The 16,396-nt window shown below is 43.6% G+C and overlaps 1 protein-coding gene across 1 annotated transcript in view; it reads right to left on the reverse strand.

The window, feature by feature from the left end:
- The window catches only part of LOC307241732 (semaphorin-3F-like), a 70,174-nt gene that overhangs the window by 25,284 nt on the left and 28,494 nt on the right, over positions 1–16,396 (reverse strand). The window contains exons 3-4 of the mRNA XM_080015946.1: positions 10,650–10,810; positions 10,055–10,117 (exon numbers count right to left, since the gene is read on the reverse strand). Coding sequence (XP_079872072.1) covers positions 10,055–10,117; positions 10,650–10,810 — 224 coding nt within the window. The remainder of the gene's footprint in view (positions 1–10,054; positions 10,118–10,649; positions 10,811–16,396) is intronic.

Genomic DNA, 16,396 nt, shown 5'->3' on the forward strand with positions numbered 1-16,396 from the left:
TTTTTCAAACACAAGCAGATCTACAAGATGACTTGGATGTCGCCTGGCGGCGAAACCCGGAACAAGCTGGATTATATCTGCATCAACGCAAGGTGGTGCTCGTCATTGCTAGACGTTCGCTCCCACAGAGGTGCAGATGTAGGATCAGATCACTTCCTTGTGGTGGGTAAAATCAGGCTGAAGCTGAAGAAAGTGCAAAAGGTGCAGCCCAAGCGACCTTACGTGGTGGACAAGCTGAAGAACACCAACATATCACAAAGCTACCATGAGGAGTTGAGAGAGAAGCTTGAGGTACCACAACATCCAACAACCATTGAGGAGCAGTGGAGCCTGTTCTCCCGCGCCATCTCTGAGACTGCAGAGGCAGTTTTAGGCAGAAGAAGAGGTACCAACAAAGAAAGATGGATAACAGACAAGACGTGGAAATTGATTGATGAAAGGAAGATGGCCAAGATAAAAAGGGAACTGCTGCCTAAGAAAAGAAACCTTGCAGACTGCAACAACTGGCGGGGCATCACACTGCTGTCTATCCCTGGCACGGTATCCTGCAGTGTACTGCTCCAACGCCTAAAAGAAGAGGTAGATAATTTCTTGAGGGCAGAGCAAGCTGGCTTCCGGAAGGGGAGGTCCTGCACCGAACAGATCTTCTCTCTTCGCAACATCATTGAACAGTGCCAAGAATTCCAGATTTCCAATTTCCAATGTCCAATTTCATGATCAACTACATAGATTTTCAGAAAGCTTTCGACAGCATCCACCGGGAATCACTGTGGCAGATTGTCCAGCTGTATGGTGTACCACCCAAATACGTCAACAACGGCTCAACCGAAGACTTTGACATCGTCACTGGAGTAAGACAGGGTTGTATCCTGTCACCCTTGCTTTTCATTATTGACATCGACTTTGTGATGAGGAAGACCATCACTGGTGAAATCTTTGGCATCAAGTGGGGAGGGGACAGACTGGCCGACCTTGATTTTGCGGACGATTTGGCTCTGTTCAGTCATACCCACCTTGCACTCCAAGAGATGACCAACAACCTCCATAAGCACGGGGAAAAGGTCGGGCTACGGATAAGCCAAGAAAAGACCAAGGCCATGACCGTCAGACAGGACCAACACCTTCCACCTCTCACTGTAGGCGAACAGGATGTAGAGTACGTTGAGAACTTCACATACTTTGGAAGTAACATCTCAAATACAGGAGACGTGGAGAAAGATGTAGGAACTAGAATCGGCAAAGCTGCAGGAGTATACCAACGGCTCCGCAACATCTGGTAGTCCAAAGCCATCAATACGGACACCAAGATATGCCTCTACATGTCAGTGGTCATCCCAACAGCGACCTACACCTGTGAGACGTGGATGAAGACAGCCAGCATCACCAACAAGTTGGATATCTTCCATCGACGATGCCTCAGATCCATCTTGAGGATCTCATGGAGAGATCACATCACCAACGAGGAGGTGATGAAAAGGGCAGGTGTGGCAGCCCTGTCCGATATTGTCTCTGCTAGGAGAAAGAGAATGGCTGGGCACGTACTCCGACTGCCAAGAGAGAGACCAGCAAGTGTGGCAATGGACTGGATGCCAGAGGGTGGAAAGAGGAAGAGAGGGAGGCCAAAGAAGACATGGAGACAGACAGCCAAGGAAGACCTAAATGAAATGGGTGTCAGCTGGCATGGAGCAAGAAGGGTCGCCATGGACCGGAGAAAATGGAGGGGACTCGTTGCCCAATGTTCCAGAAGGAACGGGAGGAACTAACTAAGTAACTAACTTCACCTGAACTCGTATGCAGTAGAGAATATGATGTTGACACTACAGGCTGACATTCAGCTGAAGTCCAGGGCTCATGGACAGTTTTGTAACTTACTCACAGAGGAAAAGTATCCAAACATGAGGAAATTTGCTACCTCCTTGACTGCATTATTCGGTTTTACTTATTTATGTGAGTCAGCCTTTTCCCACATGAAGATTATTAAGTCCAAATACCGTTCCACCATGACTAATGATCATTTGGAAGCCTGCTTGAGGCTGGCTACCAGCAGCTACTGTCCGGACTACGCAACCCTGGCCGACTCCGTTCAGTGCAAGTCATCAGAGTAAGGTAGTGACCATAAATGTATTTAATTGTATTGTGCCGTTAGGGTTCATGCAGTGATGCAGGGTACGCCAACATATATTGTATGTTCAGTATATATATAAATAAATATATTTAGCATTTCTTAATGCAGGTAGATCATTTTGACCTGGTCATTTTAAAAAGTAGCTCGCAAGCCGAAAAAGTGTGTGCACCCCTGGTTTAAACAAACCAAGACAATTGAAGGAAAAACTGGAATGTTATGAGAAGGAAAAGAAGAATAGAAAAGGAAAAGTAGATTGGAAAGCATATGATACATGGGTAAAGGAAGCACAAAATAGGGAGATAAAGCAGAAACAAGGTAATACCACTCATCACATGGTAAATGTCCCGGGGCCAAACAAATTTGATCCGCTCTTGGATCACCTGCCACCCTATTTACAACCACAGCTCAAATTCCAATTCCAGCCCCAGTTTTGTGACACGCCCCGGAGGATGGCCCCAGAAATCCAACAGCTTCTCCAGCTTCTGTCCCCAGCCGACGAACAAACTCTTTAATTCCGGTGCAAGATACTCAATGTTATGCACTAACAAACTCAAATCCAGTCCACCATTATTGGGACACTCGACTGCCGTCGGTGGAGCAGCAGGACTGAGATTGATAGAGAGTTTCACTGTACCTGTGGATGTAGTGGACAATGAAGATGAATCTAACACTATGACATTCCGTCACAGTTTCATACTCTCCAACTGTTGCCCCGCTCTCCTGTGTGGAGAATGAGTGGAGAAGGAAAATGAGATTTTTCCAGATTCGTGTTCCTTTATGTTGTTTTTTTTATCTCTCAACGTTTTTTCAAAACCGAGTTTGATTTATAAATAGTAGAAAAATGTTAAACCATGGAGTTAAATATTCCCGTTAGATTACATTGGGAAACACAGGTCACTTACCGAGACGCTGAATAGCGCTGAACAACGCTGATCGATCGTTTCCTTTAAAGCGATGGTCCAGGTGAAGATCCGGTTTCACTTGTCTGTGAAAACTCTGTGTTGTTATGGATTACGAGAAGTCGGTGGCGGAAGATCTAAATCAAATCGCGGACCTTAATCTGACCAGTGCCAAGTCAGTTTAAGCAGCGCGTACAGGACTTCATTTTCCGCGATGATAGTCAATTTTCCGACAGTGACGCCGAATATTATCCCGAACTTGGAGAACATTTCAAACAGTGGATTTCAACCTGAATGTGATGATGAAACAGAAAATTTTCAAGAACCACCGGAGGAGACCAATGATACGCCCGTTGTTGATACAACGGAAGAAGTTGATGACGTGATGAAGTCCATTGAGGTTATAAAACATGTATATTCTTACTGTTAAATAAAAGCTTTTTTAAAAACAAAACTAGTTGTGTGTTGCTGACCCTGTTCAACGTTCCCTCAAAACACAAGAACAAAGCAGTGCCATTCAGCATTATGTCAATTAGCCATGTGGCTTTGGCTACCCCATTTGCATTCCGCGAGCTAGCTGAATTAAGCAAGTCTCGACGAAGCTTCCAAGGTGATTATCTCAGAAACATGGTTTGCCACACCCTTGTCATTAACAAGTCATAGTTTTAAAAACATTTGCTTGATTTGCACAAGTGACACCTTGTTTGGAAACTCTGATTCTCCACTTTCAAATGATGCGGGGAAAAAAAGTTGAAAGCCACCAAATGACCCTAAAGTATGCGGTGGGTCACATTTATCATGGCAATCTATTGGCCCTTTGATTGCAAAATGTGCTGGTATAACAGATTGGTAGATGCATCCTGACGGGAGTCAATTTAGCCCAAAAAGTTATGTTTGGTAGTTTCCTTATCTATCCACCTTTACAAGTGTATGATCAATCCAGCTCCTGCATGTTGTTACAACAAAAGAAAACGCAACATGGATTTTTGCTAACTTTAACGCTGAGGAACACCCCGCTTTAGAGGGGAGATACTCTGGGCCACTATAATGTTGGACTAATGAAGAGGGAAACTCCCCTCATGGTCACAGCAAATTCCTCCTACCGAGCGCATAAACCACAATATCCGGACCAGACGCCGTTTTAGGTATAACCGCAGTGTTTCAATCGTTCTTAGAAGCAGGCATTGTTGCACCCGGTCCCTCATCTCCATGCAATAAACCAATACTGCCTGGTAAAAAGACGGACGGAGTCTCATGGCGTCTTGTTCGGGATTAGCAAGCTGTAAATGACGCTGTTCATTGATTTTGTCTCAAGTCCCGGGTATATCAAAATGTTTCACTGTTATTAAGCTTGCAAATGCTGTCTTTAGCATCCCAGTAGACGAGGACTCACAATTTTGGTTCACTTTCACTCTTCAAGGGAAACGTTACACATGGACATGCCACAAGGATATGCGGAGTCTCCAACAGCGTTCTTTGCTGCATTAGGTGAAAATTTAGCTGGGTTCAAATTTATGAATGGCAGCGTATTGATCCAATATGTAGATGATTTACTGATCTGCTCGTTAGATGAGGAGTCATGTATCGCAGATACGCAGGCCCTCCTAAACTTTTTAGCTCAAAATGGTCACAAAGTTTCCAAAACCAAACTCTAGCTGGCACAAAACAATGTTCATTATCTGGGTCATGAAATTTCATCATTGTGTCGCACCCTGGGCAACTCTAGAGTTGCCACCATTTTGGATATGCCTAAACCACAAACTAAAAGCCAGGTGATGGCATTTTTAGGCTGCTGTGGTTATTGCCATTCTTGGATTGTGGAATATGCGATACTTGCCCAACCATTATCAACAATGGCTCATGGGAAGGGTTAATCATTGTCAGATAGGGTTGATTGGAGCCCTGAGGTGGAGGAAAGCTTTGTTGCTCTTAAACAAGCTCTTGCATCTTCCCCATGTTTGGGTTTTCCGGATATGACGACCTTTCACTTTGACTGTGGATGAGAAGGATGGTTTTATGTCTGCTGTGTTATAACAATCACATGAATCACTTGGCAAGTGGGTTGCCTGCTTGTATGCGTGCATTGAGTGCTGCATCTATTGCATCAATCTATGCCTCTTTTGTGGCCTACTGTCTGCTTACTGTTTTAGTACCACATGCTGTAGCCACTTTCTTGCTATAGAGTAAAATGGCTAATTTCTGTGTGCTGCTTTCATTACCCCATGTCACCTTGAAGCGATGCACCGTTTCTAATCTTTCCACTCTTCTCCCCACCTCTGACGATGGGGATCCACATGATTGCTTGGCAACGATAGCCGTTGTGGCTTCGCCCCATCCAGATCTTGCTGCTGAAGCTCTTGTAAATTATGATATGGAACTTTTGTGGATGGGTCGGCACAAAGATTGATGACCCGCTTGTGGCATACTTGGTTGTGAGTTCTTTTAGGACTCTGGAATCTGCCAGACTCCCTGGGCATCTTTCCGCCCAGGCTGCAGAATTGTTTGCATTAATTGTTTGCTTGTATTCTTGCCGAAGGGAAAAGTGTTAATATTTATACCGACAGTCGTTATGCATTTGGTGTTGTACATGATTTTGGTGGTCTTTGGCATCACAGAGGGTTCTTAACCTCCGCCAGGAAATTCATTGCTAATGCTGACCTTGTAAAGAACCTTTTGGACGCCATTATGACCCAGCTCAAATTGCTATTTGTAAATGTGCTGCTCATACTGATGCCTCTGACCCCATCTCTAAAGGTAACACTCGTGCCGACGCAGCAGCCGAAGCCGCCGCTGTATCTGACACTGCTCGTGCTCAAACAATGGTAATCTCTCCTGCAGATGAGGAGGACTCTGATTTCCTTACTAACCTTGGAAGGCAAAAGGTTACTGCAAAAAAGACATTTGGCATGGCCCACAGGGGCAACCATATCTCCCCAGCCGGCTTTTTCATAACTTTGCTCGTTTGACACATGGAAAGGACCATGTGTCAAAAGGGGGGATGGTTAGACAACAAAGTAAACATTACGAAATCCCAGGCTTCAGTTTTGGAGAACATATTTTGTGAAAAATATGTTATTTGTGCACAGAACAATGCAGGGACAGGTGTTTCTACCGCCAGCTCTTCCCACCCTACTCCGAATGCTCACTTAGAGCACCTCAAATCCATGGTGATAATTTACATGTTTACTGTGTAAAACCAATGATGCCCGTGCTGTGGCAGAAGCACTACTGACAGAAATAATTCCACGCTGGGGGATCCCAGTGAAGCTAAGGTTGGATAATGGTAGTCACTTTGCCAACCAAGTGTTGAAGGAGCTCTCTGCTTATCTGGGGATCCAGATAAGGTTTCATTGCTCTTACCATGCACAAAGCGGTAGTGCTGTTGAAAGAGCAAATGGAACAATAAAAATAAACTAGCAAAAACAATGGCTGAAACCAAACTTTATTTGGGTTTCATGCCTGCCATCAATAATGATGGGATTGCCAGGACGAGCACATGGTGTGACCCGACTGTCCCCGCATGAAGTGCTGACCGGGAAGTCAATGCGATTAGGTCTATGCCCCTCTGTTAAAGCCACGGATGAATTACATCATGTGGACCAAGTAATGTTGTCATATTGTATGTCTCTCACCAAAGTGTTGAAGTCTGTGTGGTCCCAGGTCAAAGCAGCCCTACACGTCCCACTTGAAGGACTACTACACACTACACTACACAACCTCCGACAACGTGACTGGGTGGTGAGATGCGACTTCAAGACGAAAAGTTGGAACTCATCTAGATTCCTGGGACAGTTCCAGGTCGTCCTCACCACCGAAGCAGCAGTTAATGTGGCAGAACGACCACAATGGGTACACGCATCTCATTGCAAGAAAGTCTGCAACCTTCCAGAGGACCAGATAATCAACAACGTTGGAGAATCATCGGACGTTAACTGAGTTTACAATCCCAACAAAATTAAGTGCTGGTAATCTTTGTCTCCACAAAGAGGATTTGCCAATACAGTGGCAAAGACCTGTACTTGAAAAGGATGAAGCCCCGTCAACAGGAAAAGATTGGTCACATCTGTGTATCATCTTTCTCGTCACCATCCCCATTGTCCTGTTGATCACCCAACCCTGGAACACAGTTCCACAGTGAGATTTGTGAAACGCCACTCCCCCACCCCCTTTCACTCACACCAAATCATGAAAGATGAAGAGCCCAAATTGAGAAATGAAGGTTTGTCACTAACGTAGTCCACCCATTGTTAAATGTTGACGCCACTGGACATTCATTCCAACAAAGTATGTGGTGGAGGTTTTTGGATAATTTAGTTAAAGAAGAGAAGGCACCCCTCAGGCAGACGGCCAGAGAGCTGGAACCCTGCCCATGCCAACAGGGCAGGTGGGAGGAGGCTTTCCGGAGGACATCTAGGAGACTGGGTCCGGAAGCCGGACCGGTCGGGGGGGGTCGACCCAGCATCAGGGCAGGTACTGGCAGGACCTCTGCGACCTCGGGGGAGGCGGCCGGCGGCTGGGGAGCGCCCGGCAGCGGAGGCTGCCGGGGGGTCCCAAGAGAAAAACGCAAAGCGTGACCCCCAGAAGGGGGACAGCTCGGCATCCTCGGAGGCGGGAGGGGACCAGACAGGTACCGGCCTAGCCAGCTCAGGGGGGTGAAGGCGGGGGGCGAACAGTCCGGGGTGCCTGGAGGGGACGTCCAGGCCGAGGAGCCTGCTTGCGACCAGCAGGCTTATAGCCAGCTCACGGGGCTTGAGATTGGCCCCGGGTGAGGAATGAGGGGAAAAAAGCCCTAACACCGGGTCTGCTGGGTTCATAGCTGGTCGGTTCATACTGTCACGGGAAGGATGGCCACAATGAGGAACCCAATTGCAAGACACACGGTTAGGGAATATTAACAGGAGTTTATTGAAGAAACACATAATCCGGAACAGTCAGGGGATCAGGACTGGCAAGGACTGTGACAGGGAAGACAAGAACTCACGACCAGGCAGGGAAGCTGGACTCAGGGAAGCCGGACTCAGGGAATCCGGCGGGAATCAGGAGTCGAGAGTCCAGGGTACACACAGGAAAACAGGCAGGGACGTGGAACGGGGGAAAGGGCATGCAGCAACCTCGGCAGAAAACACAGGCAGCAACAAGCAGGCAGAGATGAGCAACAAGCACGAACCGACACCAACAGAGTGAAGAGCACCAGGTTAAGTACAATGGGAGTGACGAGGGAAGTGGTGACAGGTGGTGTGATAACAGACTGGGGACAGGTGTATCGTGACAGGGAACTGAAGTGACATGAAACACAGACAGAGGGAGTCAGAGAGCCCTAGTGGCAGACAGGGGAAGCTAGAGGGAGCCAGAGAGCCCCTGGGCAGACAGAGGAATCTAGAGGGAGACTGAGCCCTGGTGGCAGACATGGGGAGCTAGAGGGAGACAGAGAGCCCTAGTGGCAGACAGGGGGAGGATCATGACAGATATGATACGTTCTGTTGAAATGAAGCAAAGTGGTAAACGGGTAAAACTATTTCACTATAATCCTTCCGAAGGACAACTGAACTGCACTAATGTATGGAGAAGATTTGTTACTACTGTAACTATTGCTCTAGCCTACTCAACTATAGTTCACATGCTGAAATTATTGATACCTTATGTCTTAAATCAGTTTACATTGAGTGAACATTACATTACATTCAGCAGACGCTTTTATCCAAAGCGACTTACAATTATTTAAACACCGACGGACGCAGCCATCAGGAGCTATTAGGGGTTAAGTGTCTTGCTAAAGGACACTACAGCATGCTAGCAGGAGGAGCCTGGGATCCAACCAGCAACCTTATGGATGACGATATGATAGATAGATAGATAGATATGGATGAAACTTGAACCACTAGATGTCCGTGACATCCCGGTTTTAATGAGCGCTCAACCCTCAACCACTTTTAGCCCGAAAAATGCCAAGGATAATATAATAATAATAAAAATCTGAACAATAACCCCAAAAAAATGTTTTTTTAGATAAATAAAAATAAAACAATAATTATAATAATAACCTTTATTTGCAACTTAAAGTCCAACTCAAACATGCAACTCAAAGTGCTTTACATTCAAAGAAGGCTATCAGATACAGTAGTAACAATAAAAGCGAAGCAAACAAGTGAAATGCATTCGCAATTTCGAATAGAGTAAAATATGCAAAATTAATAGAAAAAAGAAAGAAAGTAAGTAAAAAAGGTAAATATTAAACTTTTCAGATTTGGGCTCATCTATTTAGGCCATGAAGGATCTTAATCATTCCTCAGTGAATTATCTTTTTATTTCAGTGGAGTCTCAGCGAATGATTTCACTTGGATTATCGGTCTTGAATTACTGCACTTGAACTCACTCAATTGTCAAATAATTTTCACTGGTGGACTTAACCACATTCCCCAGCATAGTAGTGCTTGCTTTTACAAGCACCATTACATTGTTTGAAACACATCCTTAAGTGCTCAAACAGATTACACAGATAGTTTCTTATTATGATCAATTTAATGCAATCATTCAGTTCCCCTGTTGGAATGGGATCTGCAAACTTTCTACGAGTATAACATAAAGACAAAGTAGAATTAAAGTAAACAAGCATTAAAGTACTAACAGGATAGTATATGCATATCTCCCGCACTCTCCACCTCAACACACCAAGAGCAAAATTTGGGAAGTTCTTTTCCTGACAAAGAGGCGAACGTTAACCCACGTGTCTCTTCAGACACCAAATGGGTGTGCCTATTTTATTCTATTTTATTTTATTTTATTTTTACAAACTCAATAGTTCAGGATCTTCTTTTGAATGCAAAATGCTCAAATGTTTAAATCTTATTGAACCATGAAGTTGTTTTTGATAATACTTCCTTGAGATGTTTCAAGCCACACTGTATTTCAATAAGAAATTGGTAAAAGGTGAGTACGAGTCTTTAAATTGATTTGACAAGACAAATTAAGACTTTTTAAGCACCCACGAACAAGCTTTGTTCATATTTGTACAAGAATGAGTTAAACTCACCTGCCCCCCCTTCCCCGTCATCCGACACTCTCCTTTTCTCTCAGCTGTAGCAGGCCAATGGATCTGATGGACACAGAGGGGAAAAAAAAGCATTGTTTGTAATCGCAACTACCCTTCATCTCAAATAGCTTCTTATAAATTATCACAAACTGGTCCTAGATATGTCTTAATTTAGGTGTATCACTAATAATCCCTCATAAATGTCACACTCCAACATGACTTATTAGATATTATATTAAAGGATAGGTCACCTCTTTTTCAACCCAGGCCTTGTTAAAATATTGGTTCCCATCATAATTTATCATCACTTATAATTCAACTGTTCATAGGACAACTTTGCTGAACGCTTTCCAGCAGTTCTCACTGTGCGTAAATGCAGCTTTTAAACATTAAACTCCCTTTGTTGAAATAGGGAAGCTCACAATATTGTCAGACAGCACTGTTATGTCGGGAGGAAAAAGGTCACAAACTGTGCATTTTATTAAGTTTTTAAGGCTCTTTCCATGCAAAGACAAGAGACTAGGAGCTGGAAGTAAAAGAAAAACAAAAGACACAAGAAAAAAAGACAAAAACAGAGCAAGGTTTTTATACTTACAATAAGCGGCTCTTTGTTAATATTGTGCATGTCCAAAGCCACCAAGTACTCTCTACTGCCAAGGTAGAGTCTCCCCTGGTCCTGGTCCATGTGAAGAATCCTGTAGTCACTGGTGTTGAAGGAGAAGGAGAAGGGTCGTGCCGTCCGGGTCTCCATCAGTTCTGGAGAGGGGATGAAATAATGCATATGCATATTTTCAACTGACTGAGAATATGAAAAGCTAATAAAGAAAATATATTAATGTATTGTGTTAACCTAACTTGCTGCAGGGGGGCAGCAAATCCCTATTTGAGATGACAAGCGTCTTCTTCAAGATGATTTCGGGCCCTATTCCCCCCCTTCCGACGATGGTAAGCAAAATCACTATTTTTGTGTGAGTTACATGAAGAGAGTTTTTTACTTTCCCCGCTCTACTCAGAAGTCCGTCCTCCTCAAATTGCAAATATTAAACTAAATTGAATATTTACGATCCGATATCTTGAGGTATGGGGGGAACCCCAAGGACGCAGGCTGTTGATTGTCACGTGGGAAAGAGCGATGGATGATTGTGAGCCAACCTGACTGAAACAGAAGAAGTCATGAACACAACAGCAGCCATGGTGGCAAATGCTAACGTTACAAAGCATAAAGTAACATGTACAGTGCATGTTCACGCAGTCTCTGTGACTTTATCCATAGTTTTTTCTTGTTTCCTTTCCTTTTTCTGAAACAAATAATAAAAAAAACTAGCATCGCTAGTTCTTCCTGCCCACTGTCCGCCGTGTTTGTTTACTCTAAAGTCACGTTTGATCACAAGAGATTTGCAAGATTTGCAGTTTTGAGAGTTGGGAGTGGTTTGTGAATAGAATCTGCCTGGAATCATTGCTCTCCACACACAATTGGAACAAAACTGTAAACATTCATCATTATATGTTATGTGTGGGGTCTCTGTTAAGATTTGGAAAATCTTTTAGTGTGGGCCAGACAGAGTACAAACCAACATGGACATTCCCCCCCAATAATCACCGAATTTCTCAGGATACTTTTTTGAAGCCTGGCACTCAACTAGGTTATCCAGGCCCATGGCCCAGAGAGGGATGCAGGGTCATTCTTTACTCTGATCTATGTACAATATACTATTCCATACTCTAACTGATCTTGTGGAAGATATTATAAAATTTCGTATTTTACCTGTAATGTGGTTATTTTTGACAGATGTACTATTGGGATAATTGAAAGAATATTAATAATAATATATATTTTTGGTAATAGTATAATATTTGGTAAAATTTGGTTGGAGAGGGTTCACAGATGGTTAATTTGGTGTGGGGTTGGGAATGCGGTAGTTGAGTCCAAGTGGGACACTTTTGTCCCAGACCCAATGATTCCCGATGGTTGATCTGGATGGATAATGATTGGATGGATGGATGGTCAGTGGGAGCAGGCATCGATATTCCAGCAAAGCAGTACAGGCGATTCCACACCTCAAGTTTTGTGAATGGAAGCAGTAACACTGTTGGAACAAGCACGTGAAGTAGGAGTGGGGCAAAGCACAAATAGTGGGTTTTTACAAATATTTATTTCGTTCAAATATTTAAAAATTATTCGTTTTTGTGAATAAAATTTGGCGAATCCGATCAGAACCGTGGCGCTTGGCTGCAAAGACGTAAAACTGAAACACCTCAAGTGTCTATACAGACAGGTCTTCATATTCTTTCATTTTAATATTTGACTTCTTAAAAGTGCCACAAAGACCCTAGACGTGTCTTTCACAGTTAGGCGTGTGGGTACCCCAATAGTCTGAAAAATGTCCCATTGCACCCGGGAGGGTCTGATGATATCATTCTGCCTAATAATTAGCTATGTGCTTCTGTATTATGTGTAACAAGTTAACAAATTTGGTTAACTATAATTTAAACAAACATTCAAAATAATAATAATTATATGAATCTACTCTGAGGCAAATGTAGCTTTCTTCATCTGTCCATTGTTTACACTGAATCTTCCATTCTTTGTCAAACAAACCGAAGCACATGGCTAATTATTATGCAGGATGGTGTCATTGGACCTTCCGGAATGTAATGGGACATTTTTCGGACTATTGAGGTTTCAGAATAATGGAGTGTCGGAACGATGGGCAGTCCCCCTGCCCGCACTGGCTGCACTGGAGCGCGGAGCGAACAGGGAGAGGTAGAACGGGTGGAGAACGTTCCTTCACCAGAGGCAGAGAGTGTAGGACAGGTTGAAAACGATCACGCTGATTTTAATACATTGGGTACATTGGTGATGTCAGATCTCTCACCCTTTCTCAACAACTTTCAAACCAAAGCTGCTCCCGTGTCACCGTGTGATCCAGCATTTGTATCACTTGTACTACATTGTGGAAGGGGGCAGGAGAGGGAAGGGAGTGAGAGTTAGCAATACATTTTAAGGAGGCCATGGTGACAGTGTTGCCCTAGTGCATATAGCGCTTCATTCATCTATATGCCGCCAATCATCAGCTTCGTGAGACGCTTTAAAACTCAGATCAAAGTGAGTTGGTAGTAGCAACGTAGATTGAATGGCCCCTCCCCAACACACAACCTTTAAGCAAATCTTTTAATGGGTGTCTTCTGTAATTATGTTAACATGCTGTACTTTCCCACGGGCCAAGACTTGAATGCAACAATACGGTTTAAAAGTTGGGCAAACAGAGCTTCGGTGGAATATATTATCATTGTCAGTGATCATAAACACAGTTGACCCATCTACAGAAACTTTTCTGCGTCACTGTCATTTTCTCAGACATAAATTAGTTAAAATGATAACAAAGACATGACATCAGCAAAACCTTCCCATTGCCAGACCTTTATGACTTCTCAAAGTCACTTTGATGGCAGTTCTAAGGACATTTCCATCAATAAGCATGTGATGGCTTCCGATTACTATGAGCTTTAGAAATGACTTTACCAAGTATATATCAAACTTTTATTATGGCACAGCACAGTGAGACCCTGAGGATGTCGATGTAAACAAAAAAGAAAATGTTGGTAAATGTTACTGCTGTACAGGAATTGCTGTAATTGTAAAAGTATTGCCATAAGGGACATATGATTACAAAACTAGGCCACTGTGGCTTTTGCGGCTGTAGCTACTAGGAACAAAATTAAAAGGTCTGCTAAAAACATGGCAATGTTAAAACTCAACAAAACAAGTGGCTTTCAAAAATACAGATAATTACTGTTGTCACAGTTGAGCCACTTTAAACTGTTTCAACACCATTTATAGTCCGGATTATAGTTTTCCTTATTGTAACAGTTAATTAATTGCATGTTTTTATACTCACGAAAAAAATACTGCATTAATGCAACATAAAATACAGTGAAATAGCATCTTGCGACCTAAGGGCCAGCTCTAAGTAGGTAGATTCTCTAAACTGGTTATCGGGTGCGGGGCCTTCTGTACCCACTACGCAGTAAACAAGCAGTCAAAACTGATTGTGCGTGCATGTTTGCTTTGTTTAAACGATACCTCAGGTCTCCCCACCAGTTTATGAGACAGAGCTGTTATTATCCGGGGCTCTAACTAGGTGGGGAAGTGTCGCCGTCTCCCTGTCTGCACTGCAGCTGCACGAGGGGTCCACAGAACAATGTGTGGAATTCCAAACGTCACTGCTGTGCAGAGTGCGGGGCATAGCAGACACTCTATGTGTGTGTGGGTGTTTGTGTGTGTGTGTGTAGCTCAAGACTTCTATTCTCAGGACTGCTCTTATCTCATTCCAAGCTTGGCTTTATCATGACAAATATACTAACCTCTTGGACGGGGTTGGAAAGGGCTGGTACTTATTGAGAAGACATGCACGCTCGTGCACACGTACACACACACCTGTTGTCATCAAAAGCCGAAACAAAATATTCCATTGTGGGCTATTCTTTAACCACATGGTCACGGTTGAAGACATGACCATGAGATAGTCTTGTCTGGATGCTAGTTTAGACTCTGCAAAGAAAGAAAAAAATAGGTACTGTACTGTGTGTTGTATAGTCACGAAAATTGAAGTACACTGAAGTACAATGTTATCGTCTTAATCAACAATAATTTTCTTCACAATATGGGGTTGCAAAGGAAGCTTTACTTATTTTAGTCTGATATATATAATATTATTGCTTTTGTCAAAAGCAACTTACAAAAAGTACATTTTGTCACAGTATCAACCACTGTATATCACAGTCAGAGCCAGCTAAATATTCTCTAGAAATAAGTTGCACTAGTAGAGTTAACAATGTTTAGGTTTTTTTTGTATTTCATATATATATATAAATGAAAAATTTTGTTAGACAGTGAAAGGAAAAAAGCTCCTCATGGGGTAGATGGGTCAGTGCAAGTACGGTCCAGGTGCAGTCTGAAGAGATGGGTCTTCAATCTGCAACGAAAGATCGGGAGCGATTCAGTCATTCTGACACAGAGGGGAGCTCATTCCACCATTGGGGTGTCAGGGGTCGCGACTGGGATGATGAACCCTTGAGACCATGTAGCGGCGGAGGAGCGAGGCGGCCTCCAAGGGTGGTGGAGTGGAGCAAATGAGTCAAGAGTCTGGAACCTGACCAGTGATTGGATATATGGAGGAGCACTTCGATGGACGGCCTTGTAGGAGAGCGTCTTAAATTTTATCCGAGCAGAGAGGGGAAGCCAGTGACGTGATCGAAGGAAGTGGCTTGGGCAGCTGCATTCTGAATGCGCTGTAGAGGTCTGATGGAACAGTTAGGTAGTCCAGCCAGAAGAGTGTTGCACTAGTCTAGATGGGAGATGACAAGCCCAAGAACCAGAACTTGTGTTGCGTCCCTCATGAGGTATGGGCATATTCTTCAAATGGATTTGAGGGAAGCCTGCAGGAGTGAGTTGTAGCGGCAATCTGGGCAGAGCAGTAGAGCTGGTTCTTCAGAATTACCCCCAAGGTCCTTGGCAGTCTGAGGTGAATACTTTTGGTGGTGATGGAGAGGTCTGTGTGAGGGCAGTTACAGTCACTAGGGAGAAGGAGGAGATCCATCTTGTCGAGGTTGAGCTTCAGGTGGTGCCCAAACATCCATGCGTTAATGGAGGGGATCGGATCCAGCAGGCAGGTGATGGGTTGATTGGATTGGACAAGTGTCAGTAGGTCCTCCTCTAAGAGCGGATCGAAGGATCCAAGCCAAAAGGGAGGAGCTGGCCAGTTTCTTTAGGCACCTAGTAAAGATTAAACATAAATGTAACTAAACATAAGATGGAATATAACAAACAATAATCCACCAGTTGTGCTAGTTCCCCAAAAATGCTCTGCTGAACTTAATCTGAGATACCACAGGAGAATTAACACTGTAGAAAAAATGTATACTGTATACTACATGTGACCCACCGCAGCAAAACCCACCATCTCTCGCATTTCTAAAATCGCCAGGAGCAGCCAAATAAGTTGAAAAAACCTTTCTTGAATGAAAATTCGATTTTTCCTGATTCATGTTCCTTTATGTTGTTTTTTTTATCTCTTAATGTATTTTCAAAACCGAGTTTGATTTATAAATAGTAGAAAAATGTTAAACGGTGGAGTTAAATATTCCCGTTAGATTTCATGGGGAAACGCAGGTCACTTACCGAGACGCCAAATTGCGCTGAACAACACTGATCGATGTTTCCTTTAAAGCGACCGTTCAGGTGAAGATCATTCATCCATATTCCATGTGATGTTAAGTCACAATGTGAAACCGTTTTGATAGAGTTCAACCTTTAAATTGTACTACTTTTACACACGCACA

The sequence above is a fragment of the Zeus faber genome, assembly GCF_960531495.2.
Source record: "Zeus faber genome assembly, chromosome: 15".
NCBI classification, from domain to species: domain Eukaryota; kingdom Metazoa; phylum Chordata; class Actinopteri; order Zeiformes; family Zeidae; genus Zeus; species Zeus faber.